The sequence below is a fragment of the Zosterops lateralis genome (assembly GCF_965231275.1).
Source record: "Zosterops lateralis genome assembly, chromosome: 15".
NCBI classification, from domain to species: domain Eukaryota; kingdom Metazoa; phylum Chordata; class Aves; order Passeriformes; family Zosteropidae; genus Zosterops; species Zosterops lateralis.
In genome coordinates this window covers 2,066,632-2,091,624 of record NC_139775.1, presented here as the reverse complement: position 1 = coordinate 2,091,624, position 24,993 = coordinate 2,066,632, and the positions used below count along the sequence as shown (strand labels likewise).

Genomic DNA, 24,993 nt, shown 5'->3' with positions numbered 1-24,993 from the left:
AATAAAAACAAAATACCTCCATTGATAAAGAGAAGATTGGTAAAGATCTAGGTCCAAGGAAAGGGAAAAGGTGGAGCAATGCAGGCTATGCACAGGTAGGATTATGTTCAGCCAGCAGTTAGTTCACTGCCCACATCCCATCCTGCATCTCCCAGCTCTGCTTTCTGGCTTCACACATTTTGTGAAGAGCTTTTCATTACCCTGGAGAGCAACTCCTGCCCATCAAATCTTCCCTCCAAAGAGCTCCAAGAAGATCCCAGTTGGCCTCATGTCACAACTAACTTGTCTAACTCTCTCCATCAGTGTTCTTCCACAACACTGCCAAGAACTGAACTGGAGCCAGAGAAAGCCAAGCATTCAGCTTAGATGAAAAGGCAGTAACCCAGAGACCACTGTCACCCCCAGCCAGGGATAGACCTCAGAAGTCACCACATAAAAGGTGAACAGCCTTAGAGGCCAGTCTGGGGGTCACAGGTCAGCAAGAGGACAAGCTCATGCAGAGAGTGGGAGAGAGATTTCACAGGATCTGTTTCAATGCAGGATCATTGACTCTGGACACCCAAACAGAATGGATTTGGGACATGGAGGGTGACAGAAGTAACCAGCCCTATTCAAACATGACAGGCTTTTACTCCCTGCAAGTCAGATCCAAGTCTGCCAGAGCCTCTGGGTATACACGGGGCTGACAGGGGTGACAAGGGGCAGCCAAACAACTGCTGAGACAGGACTCAACTCTCCTCTGCCTTAGTGGGGTTAACTGCCCTCCCCTCCCCCTCAGCTCCCAAGCATCCCAACACCAATCTGGCCAGCACATTCCTCACCTTGCTTAGCTCTTTCCTCTCCTTCCCCTTGCTGCCCTCCTTTTTGGGGCTCATGGGGGCCCCCTTGCCACAGCGCCCGGGTTTGGAGACCGGGGTGGAGCTGGCAGGCGCTGTGGATGTCAGCATGGCCGAGGACGTGGTGGCGTCGTGGAGGAAGATCCGCTCGCTGCGGCGCCGGTTCCACAGGTCATCATCGCTGGCCTCCAGCCCAAACTCAAAGCTCAAGTCTTTGGGGGATTTAAATTTCTTCAGCTTGCGGCCTTTCTCAGACCCCAGCTTGGTCTTGTCAGTGCTCCCAGATCCGGAGTCAAGGCTGCTGGGGGCCTGGCTTGGCAGGATGCTGCTGGACTCCAGCAGCCCCTTCTTCCCGCGCAGCAGCCCTGAAGGAGACTTCTTCCTGATCTTGATCTCGCTCTCTGAGTCAGTGTACTCGAACTCTGTCCCTGGGTGCAAAGGATTTAACCATCAGTCAAAGCCCTGGCCGAGCCAAGAGGGGACACATCCTGCTGGAAACTCCTGGGCTCCATGGGAGATGCTGTACCTGCTCAATAAAGCTCTTGCTTGTTCCTCTTTCCAATCCCCACATCCCTCGGACCTCCATTTCTGAGCCATAAAACGTTGTGGAAATTCCCTGGAAGGAAGCCTGCCCTGCTCCAAACTAGAGCCCAATCATTCAGGCAGTGTGGTTCAGTGTGTTCCCTGCCTCCATTTTCTCCCTTCTCCCACAAGCAAAACCCTGCAGGGAAGCTCTGAAAAGATACTTTAACATGCCCCTTCTTAAAAAGAAGCTGCTCAGATGAAACCAAGCATAAACCCCATAAGCTGATCCCTCTTTCTCTCCTGGTGGGAACCCTCTCCAGTTTCACCTTTGTTTCAGAAGAACAATGTCTTTTAACAAATGGAATAAACCCATATTTCAGACAGCACAACAGACACCACAGATCTTTGTACTGGCTCAAGTAGTTGCCTTAAAGTCAAGAGAGGTAAATGATCTTTTGCCTGTGGCAAATGGAATTCCCCTCACACTGGCCTCTGCTTAGTACAGGCACAGCAGTACCCAGAGGCCTGAAATACTGCAGTAATGCCAAGATGTTCCCCACCTTCACTGTGTTCCCCTGAACCTGATAAAGGAAAACAAGATCATGTTTCCAGGGGCAGACGAGAAACTGAGGCAGCATCTACACACTCAGCAACACGGGCAGGAGGTAGACAAACAACATTCACATCAGAAAATGTACAAGGCACAAGCAAGGAAAGCATCTTTTCCTGGTCCTTCTCTCAAATACACTCACTTTCCTGAGTAAATTCAGTCTGCAGGAAACTGCTCTCATCTACCCAACTCTCTTCCCCTGAGACATGAAGAGAAAAAGAGCCAGCATGTCAAAACCAAAGCTGGCAAGGCTCAGAATGAAAAACCCATTGGAAATTAAAACACTCCTTCTCCTCTCTCAGCACTGCATGAGGTAATTTCTAGATGCTTCCAGTTTCAAGGAGGGCAGGTTACAAGACAATAAATTCTTAGCAGAGGCTGTTGGAACAAGTTGGCAAAAGCCTAATATAGCATGGAAACAGTGCTAAAACAAGCCAGGCTCCCGAGGAGGACATCATTTTCCATTCTGAGGCATGCTATAAATTCCATTATCACTTAATAAATATTAATAGAGAAATTATAAATGGAACCCATATAGATCTGTCTAACCAGGAACAATGTCACCAGTGGGCACTAGTGCAGCAGGGCATGGGGAAGGGAAGAAATGAAACTCTCAGCACACTGAAACAGAGGCAGGGCAGAAACCCAGATTCTGGCACTGCAAACACATGAGCAGAAGAAGGAATGCTTGTTTCAAATCTCACTGGCTGGTTTCTATAAGGAAGCTGATGGGATGGGCTGATGGAAAGAGCTTTTCTTCTGCTTGGGTGTCTCTGCTTCCCTTGGGTATCCAAGATCACCTGCATTTAGCACATGCTTCCTTCCCTAAAATTTAACAGCACTTCACTGCCTTCTGCACTCTGTCCAAGGGGATGCAGCATCCCACTGACTGCCTTTGCAGCATGTCTTGTTGAGAATCTGCCAAGAAGGAGGAGAGGAAACTTTGACAAAGCCACAGCTGTCTCTAGGGAAGCCACAGCTGCAGCTGTTAACCTGCCATGTCCATGACTGGTTTTTGCTTTCCTCTCAGGCCACTTTCTCCACCTTCAGCAGCAGGACCAAGCAGCCAAAGCAAAGAAATGGCAGCTCAGTGTCTGGGTACACAACCTGCTCTCTTGCAGCACAGCTGGGACCTCCCAAACCCACCAGCACTCCCCACCACAGAACTCACCCATCAGGCTCTGCCTCTCCTCCTTCTTCTTGGCCTTCTGCTTGGCCTCCAGCTGGATGATGGAAAGCGGAGGGGGAACGATGGGGCTGGGCATTGCACTGGCAGCAAACCTGGCCAGAAGGCCCAGGCCACTCTCATCCAGGGCAGGTGATGACAGCCTGTCTGTGCCATCCGTGCCATAGTCCTCTGCTTCCTCCTCTTCCTCCTCGTCATCGTCCTCCTCCTCCTCCGAGCTGGAATCTGGCACGCAGAGAACAGGGAGCCCATTACAAACCTCAGGGAGTCGTGCACCAGCCACATTCCCAACCCGAACCGCAACTCTCCTGCTGCTCTGTGCCCACCTAAGTGGCACTGAGCCACCCAGGACTGAGCCACAAGACCCTGGCTATGGGCACACACATGTCCTTGCAGCCATAGAGCCAGTGTCACCCTGCCTGCCACCACCCTGGAAGGACACAGCAATACAGGTACAGCAAAGACAACCCACTCAGGGCAAGGGAGGGAAGAGCGGGGTGCTTGCAGACTTGAAAAGGATGCCAGGCACCCCTTCCCTACAGCTTTCAGGAGGAATTAAAAGCTTAATTCCTTTGAAAATCCCAACCTGGGAGCTGTGGGATTCCCCTCCCTCCCACCAACACTTCCTCCGTAATGAAACCCATCAGTGTAATCAGAACCAGAGATCAGCATGGAAGGGGAATACCAGAGAGCAGCCTGTGCCATGGCAGGAGGCAAGGGGGACACAGGGAGGAGAAGGGGCAGGCAGCAAAAATGCAAAGAGAGCGGGGAGAAATAATAATTCGAAAGCAATGGATTTGGAATGCATAAGGGAGGAAAGTATGGGTAGTGCTGGAGACAAGGAGCAGTGTTTGAACCCTCTGCCTCAGAACTCTCTCCATGCCTTTCATCTCCCTCTCTACAGCTCAGGACAGGGAAGCCTGGCTCAGCACAGGCAGGAAGAGCTGCCCACAGCCAAAATCTAATTCTGGCAAAGAAATGAGCCTCACTGCCTGCCTTGGCTGACACCTGCAGAGCAGTGGGCTGAGGGTTTCCTCTAGGGTGTGTACACATCAGGTATTTTGGGGGTAGATGCTCAGAGAGTGGCACCTCTCCCTCCCTGCAGCACTTCCCAAGAGTCTGTCAGCAGCTCAGAGACAATTAATTTTAACAGCATCTCATCCAGTGAGTGCTGGTGAGCAAGCCACTTCACAAATGCACATATACCACACACACACACACACACACTTATACACACACATATATGAGCACACAGATCTATAAATATATATATATTTGACGGCAAAAAGTGGGTCTGGAAAAGATATTTCATTTCTCTTGAAATTGAAGGCTTAAGTAGGATCACTGAGGCTGCTGGAAAATTTCCACCACTAGCAGGAGCCCTGTTCTGAGCCCACTCTCCAGCTCCTATCAGCCAATATCCTTGTGTCTGAAATCCAGCCAAATGAGAAACCAGATCTCTTCAAAATGAGCTGGAATGAACATGAAAATCCTTTTCTTTTCACATATGCCCTCTGGGATAGATAAAAACATCCTCAACACTTGGTTGCTCAGAAAAAAAAAATACAGTAACAAAAGTGTTATTTTTCCATGACATTAGAAAGAACAGGAATATCAGAAAACAATGTTCTCATCCTTGTATTTTATCAACTGAGGTAACTGGCAGCTTTTTTTTCTTTAAAAACATGGATGGTTTATCTCTGTAGCATACATCTGATAGTCACAGAATACTAATTTTTAACTGCATAAAAATTCCTTCTCCATTTCAGTTGCTCAGACTGATTCCCTGTGATATAAAAATGCTACTAAACCTACAGTCCTGCAGTCAATACCAAGAAATCCACAGCCCTGTTCACTCCTTGCATAAAAACCACATGCAAGAAAAAAAAAATCCACAGCAAATTGGGATCAGATTCCTTTCCCTAGCAGAAAACAGGGCACAACTGCTGTTTTTATATCACATTTTGCCAAAAAGAAAACAAATCCAGATGAACTTTATTCTGAGACATGAAAACCACCTGCCTGAAAAGCAGCAAAACCGTGCTGAGTTCAGTGACACCCTGTGGGGCAGTGTGACCTTCTCCACCCATCCCATCTAGCTCTGAAATTCAGCAATTTTCAGCAAAAACAGGGGGAAAAAATGAAAAAAAATCAGCCTTTACAGCCCCTCATGCCATACCTGAGAGCTGGCTGAGCCACCTGAGAGTGGCTCAGTGGGCAGCTGAGGAGGAAAAACAGGGCAGAAAAAAAAAGGGGAAAGTTTGCAAGACAATCCCTCCATGACCAGTCCAGCCCCATTGGCTCAGCCATATCGACTGCCCAGCAGCACCATTCCTTCAGCACTCACAGGCTGGATGTGCAAGGGCAAAAGGGTACCCAGCAGCGCCAGTATTTCAGAGGCACTCAGGTAAAACAGATTTAAAAGCCAGGATGGCAGTGGTTTTCCTGAGGCTACAGAAAACACACAGTACAATGAGGTGCCTGGTGGTTATTCCAACCTCCTGCTCATACATGGCGTCACACTACAGAAAGACAACTGAAGACAGTCCCTTATCAGCATTTTTACCACAACACTTATATTTTTATCTGCAGGAGATACAATTTCCAGCCTGAAAATAACCCCATTTTAACACATTCACAGCACAGATCTATCCCTCCTTCACCTCTCATGGCGAGGATAGATCTTGCTAACCCCACTCTCTCCACATGCACAACACAATCCCTGCTCCTCTTCTTTCTCATTTTTCAAGGGACAAAAAGTAACAAATGAAGCAAAAAGAGGACATTTGGGGCTCTGCTCCAAGCCCACATGCTTCTAAAGTAAGTCCCCAAACTTCTGGCCATGGTGGCAAGTTAAGCTGCTGGTGCTCTGTCCATCTGTAGGGCTCCTTGGGGAGACTGGAGCCTGTATTTAATGGGAAGCAGGAGTTTTACTCCTACTGTACCCCAACTGTGTGTTGGTTTAAAATTAACTATGCACAGATGCCTTTACACAATTGAAGCCTCAGTATTTTTTTTGTCCTGAAAAGGGGACTCTTAGCTAGCAACAGGGAAAAAGATATTTAAAAAAAAAACCTTTTTTTCCTTCAATGGTAATTCTGTTAACGCTGAGAGAGGATAAAGGAAAAAAATGCTCAAAGTTAAAAATATCTTTTCTAATTGACATTTTTAAGAGCATGTATATGTGTGTATATACCCACACACGCAACCACACGTGTACATACAACTCCACAGCCAAAACAAACAATACATTCATATTTAAATGCTACTGATGCCAGATAAACTGGAGCCAAAGATTATTTGAATTTCTACCTGCACTGAATTAAAACCCAAACCCAGTTAAGAATAGTAAGTTTTCTCATTGCTTTTAACAGCTAAGCTGCCATGGTATTTTACTGTAGGAGAGCAGTAAATGAAGATTTGTTAATGATGAACAGAAATTGGTTAAGCAATTTGGTTTTTAGAGACTGATGTATGTAACAAGATGGGTTGAGGGGGGCGTGAAGAGGAAAGGCTGGGGAAGGGAGGGAGTAAAAACACACACTTAAAAACAGTCATTTCACATTGTAAAAATAAATAGCATGATTTTCTCATAGCACCAAGCAGGCCTACAGCATACAAAGCAGGCTAAGTACAGGCAGACTTTAGACAGCTACTGGGTCATTAACATCTGATTTCTGTGATCTGTCCAAATTCTGGAGATTACTCATTTTTGAATGTCCAATTTAAGACTGTACCTTTTTTTTTTCAAATAAGCCATTCTCATAATTGGAAGATTTTTCCCCTCCATGAGCTGTGCTGCTGACTCCAGAAGTGCTTGTGAAAAATTAAAAAATATTACAACTGTCACACGGGGATGTGCAGGGAACTGGTTACCCCTCACTGCTTTTTTTTTTTTTTTTTTTAATTGGGGTAAAATCATCCTCAAAGTCAGGAAAAAGAGGACAGAGAAGAAGGTACTAAATTCTTAAGAAAAACAGAGTATGGAGGAAGAGGACTTATTGCTCTTTGGTTTCAGGAAGCTCAAGGAATTACCTATCCTGATGGGTTTTAGCCCACATTAGCAGTTTCCTCTCCAAGGTCACTGGATTAAAAACCACAAGCTTTGCCTCTTATCAGAATGGCAACGTGATGTTTGGTCTGTAAGAAAGCAGAGCGTCCTCCCTCAATCTGTGTCAAACAAGATGACAGAAAACAGGTTTTCCTGCAGCTAATCCCACCTTTGACACAGATATTGCAGGGCCAGGCAATATGCCAGACACAGGGATGTTTCTGCACCACGGCCCAGAAACCTTTAAGGTTTGCACCTTGGACTCATCTGCAAATCCTTGCCCTGGCTGGGCTAAGGGGTTCTCCAAAAGCAGTTCTGCAAACAGCAAAGCATTTCTGGAGTCCTCAAACACAAACACACAAGTGCAAACCTTCCACATGAGACTCTTCATGGACAGAGGAAAGTTGAAAGCAGACAGCAGTCATTTTCAAAATCAAAATAACCAAGAGAATGCAAAGAGCTACGTGTCATTATTCATGGAGGCAACATCGCAACATCTGAGGCTGACAGATGACATAAAGAAAAGTTATTTTGCCTACCTACATAACAATGGTCAAGGTTCAGGTTCATGGCTAGTGACCCTCGCTGAGAAGTGTCTGCCCTACAACCAGCCAACCACTTTGCTTCTTTAGTGCAGCGTGAGAGCAAATGCAAGAGACCGACACAGACATTCAAAGCATCATGGATAGGGGCAGGGGTGAAAGGGTTGGTCAAGCAGCTGCAAGGAGAAAGCGAGCACTTCTAGAAAAGCTGAGGTTATTAATCGGTTTAGTATTCAGGGAAAGCCATTAGAAACCCTATTACCCAAATATCCCTTCAAGAAATGCTTCTGACCAAAAAAAAAAAAAAGAACAAACAAACAAAAAAAACCCCCCAAAAACCAAACCAAAACAAAAATTTATTTGCAGGGAAAAAACCCCCGAATTGTAACCAATAATCCCTTCCCACCTCCCTCTCTGTACCCACCTCCCACCCCAGGGGGTTTTGCATCTTTGGTTTCCCCATCATTAAATGACACCCCAGTGGGATTTATAATACATTTCCCCGTTAGTTCCAGATTTTCCAACCTCCTCCCATACCCCCTCCCCTCCCCAGATTTTATCCCATAAAACTGGGATTTTTCATCTACTTTTTCCTAATAAAGCAGACAGGTTACTTGAAAAATAGACAAAGGGACAAGTTACCTCTCTGCTTACCTGGAACAAAACCAAAAAACAAACCCAAAACCCCCCTCAAGAACTTGGCATCTAAAAGGGATTGATATCCTCAAAATTTCCAACAGCAGCAAAACAAACAAAGAAAAGATGCAGGAAGGAACAAGGAAGGGAAGAATGGAAGTTAATGCAGACTCTTCATGGAAATGTGGCAATCTCAGACTTACATAAAATCCACTATCCCCACAACTTTTTGGGTTCTCTAAAGAACTTTTTTTTTTTTTTTTTGACACATGTATTTCTCTTTTGGGTTTCCTTTGAAACGCACTGGTGGGTCCAGCCCACGGCCACATCAAACCAAATCAACATTCTTCAACATTCTGTATCTTTCTGCCATGTTTGATTTTTTCTTTTTTTTTTTTTTTAGTTTTAATTATCTTTCTTTGGAGGTTGGGTTTGGAGAGAAGAAAAACCGAACAGGTGCACAGAGGAAATTAACATTAAAAAAACTCAGAAGAGAAAATAAACTAAAAAAACAAAACAAAACAAAAGCCAAACTATCCAGCCCTGTTTTTCAATTAACAGCCCTGAGCAGTGTAAAACACTGAAAGGCTTTTGCTGGGCTACATCCAGCTCTGCCATGTAACTCAGATAACAACTGGGGATGCTCTTGCTTTGCATTCAGCCCAGCCAAGCTACTTTCTTTCGGGAGCTGAGGGCTCATTAAAATGACCTTTCCCCATGATTATTATTTAATGAGAGCGCTCTAAAACAGAAACCCCTTGTGTCTCTGGAGGAAAAGTCTCAAGTAATCTCTTTTCCCACTGAAGTACTAATGACAGGCTGACAAAAAAAAAAGAAAAAAAAAAAGCTGCAAGAAAAAAATTGGGGTGAGGGTGAGGGAGAGAAACTGCAGAGTCAAATTTAATGCAGAAACTGCCACATCCTTGAGCACCGTGGGTTATGTCTGGGCATCTGAAAAAAGAAAAAATCTACCACTCAAAAATAGACACAAAACCTTTACGTTTACTTTAAAAAAAAAAAATATTTTTAGCTGCACCCTGCACCCTCCTGCAGCAGCAACAAGGAGTCAGTGCCTCCATCTTTTATGCACCTGCCTGGAGAGAGTCTATCAGGAAACAAACTGAGAAAGATAAAACCAAAAACAGATGAACAAAATAAATAAATAAATTTAAAGGGGTTCAGGGGAAAGGGGGAAGCCTAGGCTTTATATGGACAAAGGCAGCAGGGATATTTGAATAATAGGGAATACCCCAGACTAGGTTAATTCCAGTTCTACTGATGGGGAGTGGGAGCAGGAAGGGGATGCAGAGCAGGATGGAGTGAAGCGGCAACCTAATCGCCTGATAAGAGACACAGCAAGAGAGACAAGGTACACAGGTTTAGTTAAAAATGAACTCGGTATGTTTAATAAAGCTTGGCAAACCAAATTGCAGTACAAACATCGAGTCACACGGCCACACAAAAGTACCCCGGTCATAAAATAAAAAAAATATTAAAAGGGAGGGGAGAACAAAATAAAAAGGAAAAAAGGAAGAAAAAAAAAAGGGGGGGGTAAGAAACAAGAGAGGAAAAAGAAAAAAGGAGGGGAAAATAATAAAGGAGGAGAAAAAGGGGGGAAAGGAGGAAAAAAAGGAAAAGTAATTTAAAAAGCTCCTTTCAAACTTCGACAAGGCTCATGCCAAAAATAAAATAATAATCATTAAAATAATAATAATAATAGTAATAATCATAATATAATGGAGGTGGTGGCAGCAAGGAAGGAAGCGAGATTAAAACTGAAGGGAGGAAGGGAACAGGAAAGCAGGGAGAGGTGGACACTAAAACCCAGTCGATATAAAAGCTCTAAAAGAGCCAGCCAGTAAAAATATCACAACGATACAGATACAAAAAGGATAAAAAAATAACCGCTGGGGTGATAGGTAAAGCAGGCTACGCTGCCAAGGACAAAGATGGCCGCCCTGGCTCCGACCATCAAAATGGCTGACCCCGGCCCGCCAGGCCCTCGCCCCCGCCCCGCTCCCACACGGGCTGCATTGGGGGGTGCGTTTGCTATAAATTAATAACCTTGATCGAACGAGTCCTCCGAGGAGTCGCTGAAGGAAGATCCCGCCTCGGCCTCCCTCAGCAGCAGGCAGAAGGGCTGCTTCCGCCCCGCTGCCGCCGCCTTGGGCCTGGGTGGCCGCCCGGCCACGGCCGCGGTGCTGCGCGGGGCCGCCCTGGGGCCGCCGCCCGCCCTGGGGCCGCCCTTCCTGCCTGCCGAGCTGTACAGGCCAGGTGGCCGCGGCTTGGCGGTGGACGGGGGCTGCGCCGGCCACTCGTCCCTCAGAGATCCCTCCTCCTCCTCCGAGTCCGTATCTGTGGTCAAAGCGGGTAGGAAGAGCGTTACCTCACTGAATGGGGGTTTGGGGATTTTGGGGGGGGTTTTGGTGCCACCACTGTCCACCCCTGCCCAGGTGATCCATCGTGAGCCTCGCGCTCAACCGACACAGAAATTCACATTTCCTTCTATCCGTCACATGGATGTTCTCCACCTCCTTGTCCTCCCTTAAAAGGAGTGTTTTTAGCTTGGCAGCAGAAAAACGAAGCTAACATTTCCACTGTGAAAATGTCCACTGAAGGCACAGAACTGTCAACAACTGGACCATCAACCTGATTTGTCTTGGCTGCGGTGATATCCAACACTCTTGACCTGAATCTCCTTTTCTACATGAACCAGTTCTTGCAGAAGGTTTTCAACACGTGTGGCTGGAGCAAGCCCAGCTGCCAAGGCGGCAGAATGTCCTAACTCCAAATGTCTGACTGCAAACACACTGCCTCAGATGCTCCACGGCATAGGACACACAGGAACAGGGACCAAACTGCTCCTTGGTCTGTGGACCATGGCTTTACAAAGCTGCTAAGCTTTGTGGGCGGTTAGAAGTGATCCAGCCATCCCTCCTGGCATCTGATCAGAGGGACAAAAGGTATACAGTACCCTTGGATGCAACAGAAGTGGGTGTAAATTGTCACCTCCTCATTTGTGGACATGCCCCCAGCTCCACAACATTACCGACATTGTGGCATCACTCCCCAGCTTCACTGCACTCGATTTTGGAGAGGAAGACATGAAGAATGGGAGGCTCAAAGCCCAAATATGCAAATTATTTTGGACACCTGACTTTCCTTAAAATTTGTGGGATTAAGATGCTTACTTCACCCTTTGGATCTATGCCCAAAGTTTTCAGGACTCCAAGTAGAAAATCCTGAGGTCGGGAGGCAGAAGGACTTGGCACCAGTCCCACTTCTCCTTCTCCACATGAGCAGCCCACCAGTCATGGGAGGTGTTGCCATGTGCTCAACCTGCCTCCTCAAATTCACCATGCCTGAGTGACCAAGTGACAGGCTGAAGCCTTTCCCTTGAACCTGCACACAACTTGAAAACCAAAGCTGAGCTCTTTCCTCAGTCACAACAATCCTGAGCTGAGACCTGAGTGACAAAGAGGAACATTCCTACACCAGGAGACTCACTGGACAGCGGTCAGACAGAAGCTCTCTTAGGTCTGGGCAGGAGTTTTTGTTCATGAAGCCACAGTGCCAAGCGTGAAGGCACTGTAAAAGCTCCCTCATGAGCCAAGGCTTTAGCTCTAGCAACAGCCCATCCTTCCTCTGCCCATTAGCTCCAGAGCCCACAGCTCAGGAGACACATGTCTGTCTTTGGGAGTAAAGCACACTCAAAAACAGAACTGCTGGGTAGTGTGTACAGCACAATAAGCCAAAGGCTGTGTTCAAGTCCAGTGGACACAATGACTCCTATTTTGCTATATAAATGGCTAATTTCATGCCAAACATTTGTTCCATTGGAAAATCGCTAGCTCATCTTCCCCATTAGTGAAATTTCTAAACTAGTGTTGCACCAAGAGATATATTTGTTATGCACACAAACACCCCATAAAGGTTTTAACATGGCTTTAAATAGCTGCAAGCAAAGGGAAAGATGTGTGTGCAAGTGAGCTGAGACCATAACACAGCAGTCTCAGACCATAAACTCTGCCCCAACGTCTGCCTGAACTGTTAAAGACTCTCCTATGTTTGGATCTACTGTTTTCCCAACACTGCCAGTAATTCAGATTTTTCCTTCTGTAACAGGGGTCAGTCACTGGAACCTTCACCTCGGGCACACTCTGGGTTCAGAAGTAACAATCACCACACTGATGTGGGGTAGGGACAAACACTGATGAGCCAGATGGGAAGGCTCAGCACAGCCAGCCCTGAAACAAGCCATGACACTGAAGGACAGGAGGATGCTCAGGAACATCAGTGTCACTGGCTGGCTTTTCCTTTCCAACAGATTCCATGGCATAATCCTTTAGCCAAGCCCACTGAACTCAACAAGGACTTCAGAAGTCAACTACCTCCTTGAGAAGAGGCTACACCTGCTCATCTGACAGGTAGAAGGACAGTGCCTACTTCCCCCAAAAGCAAGAACATGGGTCAACGTCATTAAGTGTTTTTCTCCACTGCTAATGAATACAATACTGGTCAGGAAGAGACACACTGATTGTGGCTTCCCCTTGGACAGCAAGATCGGGAGACAGCCCATGCTGACCCCAGAGATGCAGCAGCAGTCACTGAGAGGAGAAGGCTGCTTTTCATTCATGAGCAAAACCACCAGACTCATCCGCAAGACCCCTTTCAATAGGCCAGAAACTCCCACCACAACCCCTCCTACAGATAGAAGAGATAAAAAAAAAGGTTACTTACTATAGGAGTAGCTGCTAACTTCAGATATTGCTGGTGAATGGGAAACCTTGAGCTGATTTTTGACTTTTAACCCCACCTCCATCTTCTTCATTTTGGCAGTCACTTTGTTTTTACCTTCCTTGGAGGTTTTCAGTGACAGGCCCAGGTTCTTGGCCAGGCTCTTCTCTTCCTTGCTTGGTAGAGCCTCATGGGCTTGGAGATACCTGCTGCCACCTCCACTTGTTTTGAGCTTTCCCCCAGAGCTGTCAGCAAACTTGAAGGGGGATTTAAGCTTGTCTTGTTTGGTGAGAGACAGGGCCTTGTCAAGCTTGCTGGCCAGCTGCTCCTGATCTGATGGCACCTTCTTCTTTTTGAGTTTTAACTGCCGAGGTGAAAGGAAGAGACAAGGTGAACATAGAGCAGATATCATGGCAGACCTGAGGGATTTTTCTAGCCCTCCAAATTGTCTCATGCATGTAGCTACTAAAGCCTCAAGGTGATAGTTTTGGCCCCAGCTGCCATAACCCACCATGGTTCTAGGGAGGAAGAAGAGGAAGATGTCAGCAAACAATACAGTTTTACTGGGCACTGCAAAACTGCAAGATTAACTTAGAAAACCTGAATGTTCTTCCAAAAGAAGTATGTTCACAGAACAGCATACTTTGGAGGTCTTTTTTCTCTACACCACCTGGTTTTTAGGGTATGTTTGGGTTGGTTTTACAAGCTTTTCTCTAAATCACAAGGATTAAAAATCTTCTTTACCCAAGACCCAGCCAAATAAATGCGGATTTCCACATAATCAGCCAGCTCCAGAGGCTGGGATGCCAAAAAAACCCAAATAACTCTCAGCATGAGTATCAGCACCACTGCACCAAAGCCAGAGCTGTTACATCCTTCTCAGTATTTTCTTGCTTCTTGAAAAAAGCAAATATATTTTACATGTGCTACAGCTAGATAACAGCAGCTCCAACCCAGTACTTTGGCTGCATGCATTTTGGATTTCATCAGCAGCTTAAAGCTCCAGTAAATATCTCATTGCCTCAACAGGAGCAGAAGAAAACCCTGCATTTGAAATAGCAAAGTTGTGCTCCCATTCCTCCCTTGCTTCAGGAGGTCCACTGTGCTTTCTCAATAGGCAAAGGGGTAAGACAAGCCCTGCTCTGGATTCAGAGCCAGTGCAACACTGAATGCTCTGACTGGCTCCAAGGCATTTGACTCTGCTGCCTTCCAAAGAGGTTCAACCTCTGTAAGCCAACATTAGCCCCTCCTGTGCACACAATCCACTCTTGAGGAGCATCTAAACCCATGTGAACTGAAAGCAGACACTGAAAGATCAGGAGTCAAGCCAACACCAGCAAAGCAGGAAAGAGATGGGCTTTTGGCCCGTGGCTCCATGTTCCCCACGAGGGCACTGACCTCATTTGAGAAACTGGGAGCCGCATCATGCTCTTCCCAGCTTGGGTTCTTCCCTTTCATCTTGCCACTGCTGCTCTCCACATCCTCATCCTCCTCTGGGAGGGGCCCTTTGTGCCTCTTCTTCATGCCCTCACCAGTCTCAGAGTCTTCAGAGAGCAATAAGGACTTGCTCAGTCTGCAAGCCAAGCACAGGATGGGTCAAGGTGGGGGGGCTTTCCTCCCTGTGATCCCCATCAAGCTCAAAAGTGAGGTTAAATGCCTCCTAAGACAGTGGGAATCCTCAGCAGCAGCCAAGTCTACTGTGAAGTGACAGCAGTTTGGACAAAGTTTTCCGCCAAACTGGAGAGTCAAGAAGCCCTTTATGCACACTCTCAGCCACAAGGACAGATGAGGGTGCCTGAAATCAGAGACCTGCCAAGGTGGTCTTTAAAAGGAAGTGCTTGGTGTTTTGATAACAGCCACCAAAAAGTGCCTGATTTGGTACAGAGCAGCAACAGCTGAGGTGGCCCTTAAGATGTTTTACCACTTCTACTTCCATGGACTCTGTAGGTGCAGAGAAAGACTCCTGAGGCCCAGGGAGGTGCTTCACTGCCAGGACACTTGCTTTGGTTGCTTTGGTATGAGCAGAAGGTGGCAAGGAAGTGCCACATGAGGTGACAGGGAGGGACAAAGGCACTGCAAGGACTGGCTCACTCCAGACTCCAAGTCGGGCCTCTTGTGAAAGGCATTTGTGATCTAGGTCATTTGATTTGCTTTGGGATTTGGGGGGAAAGGAGAGGGTAAATAAATAAGAAAATAAAATAAAAAATAAAGTAGGTGAGACTATAAGCACATCTTTCCCGGCTCCCCAGCCATCTCCAGTAACTAACCAATGGATCAACAGTCAACACCTCAAGATTCCTACCAAGCTTCCATTTCAAGCTCTCTATTCTGGCTCCTTCACACTAAGCCTGCTGGTCACACCACCACCACAAGACCACTGACACGAGGCAGCCTCCTCAGCTTCCAGGCATTTACCCTCCCTCTATCCTCTCTGCTGACCTGCACAGACAGCTAAACCAACACCTCAGGCCCTGGACACTGGCTGAGGGTGCACCTCCATCTCCCACAGCAGCCTGCTCCAGCATTCCTGTGATCCAGAGACGTGCACACGCAACACCATCACACACCCATAAGTGCACACCTCCAGCTGCCTCTGGATGCCTCCAGCCTGTCCAGCCACCCGGACATGAAGAGCAAAACACGGAGCCACCGAAAGGACAGATTTTCAGAAGCATTGGTCAGTGGGAGCTGGGCACCTGAATCTGATCTGCAGTCTTGAAAAGGATATTTGCAAAAATATGGAGCACACAGGGAGGCAGCTTGGAAATGCCTTCCCACTGGAGAGGCCATCTATGGTAGGGTAGACGGCCAACAGTGGTGAGATCCAAACAAGAGCAGCTGGACTCGCAAAAGAGAAAAAAGCAGAGTAGAGAATAATCCAGATGCTTGGAAGAGAGATGTCAGGCAAAACCAACTCCCACTGATTCAGGGAACAGAGAGGAAGAGAGAAGAAACACAGCAGAAAGGTCCTACAAAGTAGATAATCTGAAATAGCCCTGTCCTTCCCAGTTTTGACACCAACATCCCTGCAACTTGCTCTACAGCACCTGACTGCACCATCTGCTCTCCTGAAAACACACGAGGACACACTCCCCAACTCCAAAACCTCACCTACAGCTCTCTGCCAGCCATATCACCTCACATCTGCTCAACTCCACCTGTCCTATCTGCACCCAACAGCAGACACATGCTCTACCTGTGGGGAGGGAGGACACTGGCACTGCATTCCCACTGTAAGGACACACTCACATTAAGGGCCGACCTGCCAACACAAGGAGCCCCTGCTGCATCCGAGATGCTCTCCCCAAATCAGACCCTGGTGCAGCAACCCTGCCGTGTTCCCATCTTCCCCAAATTCCAGCCTTACTTTCCACTCTTGCTGTCACTCTTCCCTCTCTCCTTAATGGGTGACAGAGCGCTTGATCCAAGTTTCCTCTTCCTGGGCCTTCCAGGGCCTCTTCTCGCCAAGCTTCTACTTTTCTCGTCATGCTTTTCCCTTTAAAAAAACCACACGCTTCACTGTTAACCAAGGCAACAAAAAAAAAAAAAAACCCAAAAAAAAAAAACCCAAAAAAAAAAAAAAAAAAAAAAAAAAAAAGCAAATTTTGCAACCAAAAAGCAAAACAAACAGGGAAAAAAATAAAGAAAATAAATCCAAAAAGAAAAAAAAAAGGGAAAATAATTAAAAGAAAGCAAGCAAGAATGGGAGCCAACCCAGAACCTTCGCCTGCCACCAAACTGCTAAACTGAGCTGCTGAAGCCAAGGTTGTCTCTAACAGTCTCCCAGCTGCAGTCACCAGTTACCAAGTTGTCGTGTCACATAGCCTAGGAGTGTGCTGTGCAAAGCTCTGGCGGGATGTACCAGGAGGAGAGGACAGGAGAGGAGGCAGGGAGGGATGGAGGGCAGTCTCCTCTCCCGGGCTGAGAGGCAGTGAAAGTGCCCAGCTGGAAAAAACCAAAACTTGGGTGAGCAGCCTGTGACTTACTCAGAGTCCCTGCGGCGCTGCAGCTTCACCAGCTCCCGCTGCTTCTCCTTGTAGCGCCGCTGCAGCTCTGCCAGCCGCATCCTGTAGTCCAGCTCCATCGCATCCATGTTCTCAATGGCTGATTTGATGGAGTACATCTGGGGTGGGGAAGCAAGACAGAGTCAAGACACGCCCAGGGGGTGCACACTGGGTGCTCTGGCAATGGCCAAGATGTGCAGCCTGGCAGAAAGCCCTTTGTGCTGAGAGAGGAGCAGAGAGCCCTCGCCCACCAGCACAGCCCCAGAGTGGTACCCGAGAAAACCAGCAAAGCAAAGATGTTCTGGGGCTTATGCACAGGATGGCATCAGCTCTGAGGGACTGCAAAACACTGAAGAGGACCAGCAGGATAAAATGCTCTTTTACCTTGTTTAAAAAGACAGATCACAATATACCCTCTCTTGGAATACTTACTGGCTCTGTACAAAATAATTTATCAGCCCCTTCCACAGGAAAGGGCCAGCAAATTAAAAATAAACAGGGAAAAACCCTCCTGCCACTATTTTTATTTATCCTCTGTCCAAAACAGTAACACACAGGTTCCTCAGGTTTCACACTAAAACACCACTTCCAGGGCTGCTGAGGGTCCTGCTGAACGTTGATTCACAAACAAGGGAAGAACCTAAATTCCAGCCCACTGACTCCTGTGCAGCCAGGAATGTGACATGAAGGAACAACCAGCTCATCCTGCTGGATGCAGAGGGGCACCACGAGCCAGCATGAGCCCCCAAACTGGGGCTGGGAGAGTGAGTTGTGTGAGTGGATGCACTGTGGCTTTCCAGGCTCAGTCACACTAAGAGCTACTTACTGGTTCATCTTTCTTCTGCATCCAGCTGTACTTTTTGTTGGGATTCAGCTCTCGAGGCAGCCGGATGGTTTTCAGACTTTCCATAAAGGGGGTGGAAAGTACTTCCATGAGCATGTGGGTACTGGCAGCCAGCAAACTCTCTAGCGTTGGCCGGACAGGGAAACTCTCTGGACCTGCTGGGAAGAACAGAGTAAAAGCTATAGAAGATCACATTCCAAGACTGCTCCTCCAACAAGCATAAGGAGGGGGCTGATGGTTCTTTCTCAACTATGGCTGCTCAAGGAGCTCCCCAGCCACCCTTGGCCCCCTGTGAGATCTCCTGTTGTACTCAGCCATGGTTCAACTGGCCGTTCCCATCACATCTCACCTCAGGAAGTTACTGGAAGGTGAGATTCTTTTCAGGACCTGCCAAGCTCTTGGAAAGCATCGTCTGCAGCTACTGGGGCCTCTGGTGCCAAACCCCAACAGACTGTGGACTCAGTGGCTGCCAGAAGGGTGTTACCCTGGCAGCTCTCAGCAACTGGGGCTCCGTTTCCACTACACATACCACAAACTGTCTAGACATGGCGAGGGCCTTTGGAAGGGAGAGCAGTACAAAAGCCACACGTAGCTCAGCCTGCTGTAACAAAAACCCTGCTCCAACCCCTTCCCAAGTACCAGCCACTCCTGCAACTCAGAGCAATGCTCTCATTGATGCCTGGCTGAGGCTGCAAGAGATCCCACCTGTGACTTCACTCTTCTGCCCACATGGAGAGCACATGGATCATAAGCTGGGAGACCCAGTATGGTCCAAAGTTGACCAGACTCCCCACTTACAACTTACTTTGCATTTCTTGCTTCCGTTTCTCCAGCTCCATCTCTGCAATTTCACTCAGCAAAGTGATCCCTTGCAGGAAGGAGTGCTCCAAAGTCTGGTCAGTTAACACCTCCACCTTCATCTGGGGTGGAGTGACAGTGGTGGTAGTCAACAAGGAACAAGCCTGAGGCATTTCTGTAGCAGCCACCAAAGCATTCATCCCAGCCAGTGGGTCACCCGGCTTGATGTCCAGATCTGGGATTTGGCAAGTGATTGCCTCTTCTGTGTAGGAAGGGATCTCTGGCCCCTGCTCCCCCTCCTCAGGAGGCAGGCTGGGAAATTCCCTGGCCCGGGGCACATCAGCACTCTGCAGATCCATGGCTACAGAGGCCTCCTCCCGCTGGGGCGTCAAGTCCATCTCCGGTGGCTCACTCTCTGCATGCACGAGCAATCCGTCATAGTCCATGTGCATGGAGCAGGTTTCTGCTCCACTCCCGCTCTCTGCCTCAGCCTCTGCCTCTGCAGGACAGGCCACAACCTGGTAAGGAGGTGGGCAGCTCTGCAGGTCTTCCTGGTCCTGCTCCATAGCACCCAGGGCTTCGCCTTGGTGCAAGAGGAGATTGCAATTGTCCATATTCTGCACTGGGACAGCTGCAGAGGTGGTGATGTTCAGACTCCCCATGTCCTGCTCACAGATGCTTTCTTGGCTTTCCTCCATCTGCACCTCTGATTTCACCCTCTCTTCCAAGGATTCCTCTTCTGGTTCTGTTTGGATGGGCTCTAGGATTTTGGACGGAGACAGGTGGATGGGCTTGACCTCTGAGGAAAGTTCCATGTGCTCAGAGCCTTCAGCAGGCAGCGGGACGTCAGGAGCGAGGCCATCTGCATCAGATGCTGCGGGGGGCTGGAGGAGGTAGGGATAGTGTCTTCCAAAAGAGGGAGGCAGGGACTGGAATGGGTATCCAGGGGGGATCTCTGCAAGATATCAGAAGGGACAGACTCTGTAATGGCTGAGTCTCTAAAGCACCTTCTCCCTCATTAAGGCATAGAGCTGGTTCCCTTTGCTTCCATCATCTCTGGTCTCTTCCTGTTCTCAAGCAATAGTTGCTCTGGGCACCTCTCTCCTGATCAAGCTGCCACAGGCAGCACCCCAGAGGTCCCTTCTGCACCTTGCCTGCACTTTCATGCAATCAGAGAGAAATCTGCCTCCTGCATTCTCTCCCACTGGGACTCCAGCCCTGGAAGAACCAACCCAGGCTTGGCCCAAGGGAAGAAGAGAGCCTACAGCCCCAAGCACCCAGATATCAATCGGAGTCCATTACACCAGCCCTGCTCCTTCCCTCTCCCCTGCCTTTTAGAGGAGCTATGTAGCTTTCCCTAGGGGAAGGGACAGAAGCAGGAAAGAGCCAAGGAGAAAAAGGGAGGCATGCACAAACACAATGGGACTCTGCCAAAGCAGGGCTCTCTCACCTGGGAACAAGGCCTGATATGGACCAGCAGCCTCTTTTTCCAGCTCCAGGTCTTTCTTCTCCACAGTCTCGGGCGCCTCTTCCTTTGGAGGGATGGCAGGGGCAGGGGGTGGAGAGGCAGGGGGCGGGCTGGAAGGATGGGAGCTGGGGGTGGCGGGGTAGGAGTAGGCTGGCTGCGAAGGTGGCTCCTCCATCTTTTGGATCACCTCAGCTTTGAGCACAGACACAGGTGAGGCCCTGGGAGAGAGGGGAGGTGGACTCACAGCCTTGCTGTAGGACGTGGAGGCACTGGGAGACAGCACAGGTGGTTTTCGGTGCACCAGTCCCGGGGCAGAGGAGGAAAGGCCTGATTTGGCACTGTCCAGGCTCCGTTTTGTCACCTTCTCTTCCATATCCACACGCTGCTCGTTTGCCTTCAACCTCTCCTGTGACAACAACAGAGCAAAACTCAGCACAACATATGGAAAGTGGCATAGACCTGCCACTAAGCAAGACCAAAACAAAGTCTTATCAAATATGCAGTGGAATAAAACCCATGTCCTCCAGTGCAAGACCATTTGAAGATCAATCTGAGGGAGGGTGACACTGATCTACAGTAGGCTTGTTACAAATTCCCAGCTCCAGGAATCGCAAGAAGGATGTCTCAGCTTTCATATGCACTCAAAACAAACCATTTCTATTTCCAAGCCTCCAGCCTAGTAAGCCCACACGTAAAATGAAGGCTGAAAACCAGAGGGCCACTACAAAAATGAATGGGTGTAAAACACCCAAATGAAAGCTCATGACTTCAAAAAAACAAAAATGTTTTCATGCACGAGAGCTCTCTCCAAGAGCCAGTGTGACTGCTGCAAGTCCTGCAGCTGCTTCTCTGAGCTGCTCAGGAGGTTTGGAGGTGACCAGGGAGGAAACCACACAACTATACAGAGACATCCCATGGGAAGGAATCTAGGTTGCACTGCTGCTGCTGCTGGGGAGCTCTCCTGACAGCACTGTTGAATGGCTCTACACCAAACTCCTCCAAAACCCACTCTAACTGCAGAATACACCAAATGCTTCTTATCCCAGAGACCAGGGCAGGATCACTCAATGCATCCATACCCTTGAGGCACACTTGCCACACAGACTCAGCTGCATTTTCTCCCCATTTCATTTTGGGCCCGTTTCATGGCCAATCAAGTTCTTGAGAACATACCACGAGCTGGGCACTCCTCTGTAGCTCCATGGCGTGGGCTGCTTGCTGCTGCAGGATGTACAGCTCGTGCTGCCGCAGCAGCTGCTGATGGGAGAGGAGCTGGAGCTGGTGAGCGTGCTGGAGGGAGCTCCTGGTCGGGGGGTACATAGCGGGCCACAGAGGGGGTGCCCGGTCCATCAGCTCTGCTGTGGAATGAGCAAAGATGCAGTCAGGGATGCAGCAGGGATGGATAAAGGATTCAGGATCACTCAGGGCAACGATCTCTCAGTCCCAGAGTGTAGGGGATGCTAAACACTGGGCTCTGCAGAAATACAACCAGAAACCTGAGGGGAAAGTGTGCTGTGTTCCCCTCTGTAGCCCCAATCCCACCACCCCTGTGCCCTAGGGCCACTGGACTTGCTTTGCTCTCCAGCCCTTGGTTTGACTGTCCATGCCTGAGCCTATGAATAGATTCTACTAACCAAGGACCCAAACTCTGCAGGGTCCTGCAGAGGATGAAGAGCCACTGCTAAAGATTACATTTCTATCTCAAAATACACCTAACAATAGGCTCACTCACACCCACCCTACACCTGTGGCTGCTGGTCCCCACAGGTAGGTATGCTCCTCTCTGGCCCTTTCCAAAGTCTGTTTTCCCCACAGCTGTCAAAGAATGGTCCTCAGGAACAAGCTCACATCCTTACCAAAATGTGGCAAGTGCTCACTGGGGATCACAACAAGCTGCCCTGACTGTGGGTCTCTGGCAAACTGGTAGGCGGAAGGGAGAGCTCCCCCCATGGCAGGGGGGAAGCCTGGAGTCATGCCCTGGTGCAGGGAGGGGTGACCAAGTCCTGGAAGAAAAAACACCAAGGTCACAACTCAGGGGACGCAGATAGCTCCCACCCGCAGCAGAAATCATCTACTGCTCCAAAACGTCTCCCTTTTCCCTAGGTTCATCAAACAGCCTCACCGGGCTGTAGCAACACTTTTCCAAGGATTTCATTGGTGTGAACACCCTCTGGACACTGTCCCCTCCCAGGGCACTCACCATAGGGATGGCCAGCCAGCCACATGGAGGGGCTCCCTGTCCTGGGGAGCCAGGGGTGGGCTGCCAAGTGCGAAGCCGGGTCTGCGGACCAGCGCCCAGAGCTTGCCAGGGCTGGGCCTCCTGTCACCATCAGGTTGGAGTTCAAACCGTTTGTGGCGCAGCTGGAGGGGTGTATTCGGGCAAAATCTGCCAGCTCTTTGCTTTCTCTGGGGATGGAGGAGGCAAGAGAGAGAGTGAGAGAGGGTCCAAGTGACGGAGGAGCCCAGGAGTATGGACTAGCCTGCACAACCTGCAAACCAGGGTCAGTCACTCGAGGACAGCAGTGATGGAGGTGTCATGTCTAGAATAAAACATTCCATCTCTCCAGCCCTTTTGCATGGATTTGCAGCTGTCTATCAGGATTGCTCTGCTGACGACTTAGGATTTGCCTATAGCCCCATGTACCCCACCCAGCATCCCTCTCCACACCAGCAAGTTTGGTGCCAGCACCTAAACTAGGATGGATGCGATCATGTCTCCTCTCTGGTGTGGTTGTCCCTGAGCTCAGCTTGTGATACTATGGCAAAAGATGTCACCTCCCTCCAACCCTCACCTGAGCAGCTTCTCCTGATCCCGCTCCAAGCGCCCTGCCAGGAGGTGGCTGTCCCGGTGGCGGCTCCTCTCATCCCCACAGTCATCTTCGGAGCGTCCGTGCCCTAAGAGACAACCCAGCACCATCAGACAGGAGAAATGGTCTGGAGAAAGCTGACCATCCCCTCTCCTCTGGGCATGGAGTACCTGATAGCCAGTATACACAAACACCAGTGTCTCCAAGGATGTTCCAGATTCAAATCCTGAAAGACCAGGAAAGGCGCTCTGCGTGATCAAGATATTCTCACTAAAGCAATATTCTCCTGGTAGCACCCAAGTGCATATGTTCTGAGATTCACGTCTCCAAGACATCAAGGGACTACTTGCCACGCCAGGTTGGTCTACCAGGCTGGCATAGCCACCAGCCTGGGAGCAACAGGACCAAAGGGACCACTGTGCTGAAGGACAGTGGCAGATTTCCCATACCAGCAAGACCTGAGACGCAGCTAAATCCCGCATCAAACCACATAGTCCTGCTTAGGACATCTCAGAGAGGGGAAGGATTTTATCTCTGCACTTCTGAAGCACCTTCTGATCTTGTAAATCAGTCTGGGAGCACTGAGTATGCTCTGAATCCCTGTCCTTCTGCAACAGGCAGAACCAACAATACAGACCCTCACAAAACCAGCACGCTCCACTCCGCAATTCAACCATTAGCGGGAATCTGCATCCCCCCTGAGACATGCAACAAGAAAGGGTCTGATGAGGCAGGGACACATATGGCAGATGAGGGCAGGAATCCAAACAGGGGGCTGGATGTTTGGCTGGAGAAACCACTTGTCCACAATCAACACAGCTCTCACAAATACAGCCTGGCATGGCAGCAGCTGCATCTGCGAGAGGTTAGGAGGCACCTTTACAGGAGTGAGCAGCAGAGCCTCTCTTGCCTCTGCCAAGACCAGGTATTGAGGCCACCCTTCCCTTTATCCAAGGTCTTCACTCCAGCTGCCTGATTTTAAGCTTGTTTTTCCCTATTTTTTTCACTAGCTTCTTTCTTGCATACTCATTTTTCACACAACTCCCTGTTGCCCCTCTCTGCACTATGCTTTGGTGATACAATGCACTCCTAAATCCCAGCTTTGCTTGCAGAGAGCACTCAGCCTTGCAGGACTGCACCCCAACAGCCCTTCCCAGGGTCCTCACTCTCCTGTCTGAATATGGTTTGGCACATGGGAAAACATCTCGGAACATCAAGTCTATTCTGCTGACGGCCAGTCTTTTCAAGGAGAGCTCTAGTGTGTATTTCCACAAACCTGGACAGCCCATGGGTTTTTTGCTGTCAAGTCTCCAATTCCCTCAGCTTTTACTGTCAGAAGGAATCCAGGAACAAGACAACATCTCTCCCAGTTCCTTTCCCCAAGGCTCCTTCCACGGGCTCCAGGCAGAAAACAAAGATGCTTTAAAACCTGGCACACAGCACTCTCTCCCCAAGGACTTCCCAGGGTCACCACATCTCCCTCACAGCCTGCCAGGACACCACGTGCAGCCCAACCAACCCAAACCAGCCCCTCCTTGACTCACCGAATGATGCCCCACACAGCCTCTGTGGCTCACTTTTACTCCCCAACCTCCACAGCATGTGGGCTCACAAATCCCTTTGGAGCCCAAGCATCTTCCACTGCCTCTCCACCAGCATTCCTTTTCCACACCCTAGCCCAGGTTTTTCCCCTTTGGAGCCCCTTCTCCTATTTCTTTCCCCTAGTCAATGCCCAGCTGTCTCTTTGGTGTCAGCAATATGGAACAATTCCTTGGAGAGCTCACAGACTCCCTTCCTTCCTTGGCATAAGGTGAGTACACCCCCAACCCCAGCCTTTCATTAGAAACGCATTATTTTGTTATTTTATCATGGCTCCTCCCTCTCCTATCTACACTCCTTATGCTCCATTATTTCTAGACTACTTTATCATCTTTTTTCCACCCCCCCAG

The 24,993-nt window shown here is 48.8% G+C and overlaps 1 protein-coding gene across 3 annotated transcripts in view; it reads right to left on the bottom strand.

Moving 5' to 3' along the window:
• The window catches only part of TNRC18 (trinucleotide repeat containing 18), a 53,464-nt gene that overhangs the window by 8,048 nt on the left and 20,423 nt on the right, over positions 1–24,993 (bottom strand). The window contains exons 4-17 of one of the 3 annotated variants that reach the window (XM_083872206.1): positions 23,030–23,132; positions 22,438–22,643; positions 22,094–22,240; positions 21,411–21,595; positions 20,220–20,643; positions 18,777–19,724; positions 17,954–18,129; positions 17,110–17,246; positions 16,491–16,619; positions 14,522–14,696; positions 13,127–13,487; positions 10,451–10,741; positions 3,143–3,382; positions 822–1,264 (exon numbers count right to left, since the gene is read on the bottom strand). In XM_083872206.1, coding sequence (XP_083728332.1) covers positions 822–1,264; positions 3,143–3,382; positions 10,451–10,741; positions 13,127–13,487; positions 14,522–14,696; positions 16,491–16,619; positions 17,110–17,246; positions 17,954–18,129; positions 18,777–19,724; positions 20,220–20,643; positions 21,411–21,595; positions 22,094–22,240; positions 22,438–22,643; positions 23,030–23,132 — 3,965 coding nt within the window. The remainder of the gene's footprint in view (positions 1–821; positions 1,265–3,142; positions 3,383–10,450; positions 10,742–13,126; positions 13,488–14,521; positions 14,697–16,490; positions 16,620–17,109; positions 17,247–17,953; positions 18,130–18,776; positions 19,725–20,219; positions 20,644–21,410; positions 21,596–22,093; positions 22,241–22,437; positions 22,644–23,029; positions 23,133–24,993) is intronic. The other 2 variants (XM_083872207.1, XM_083872208.1) reach the window with 2 other exon arrangements.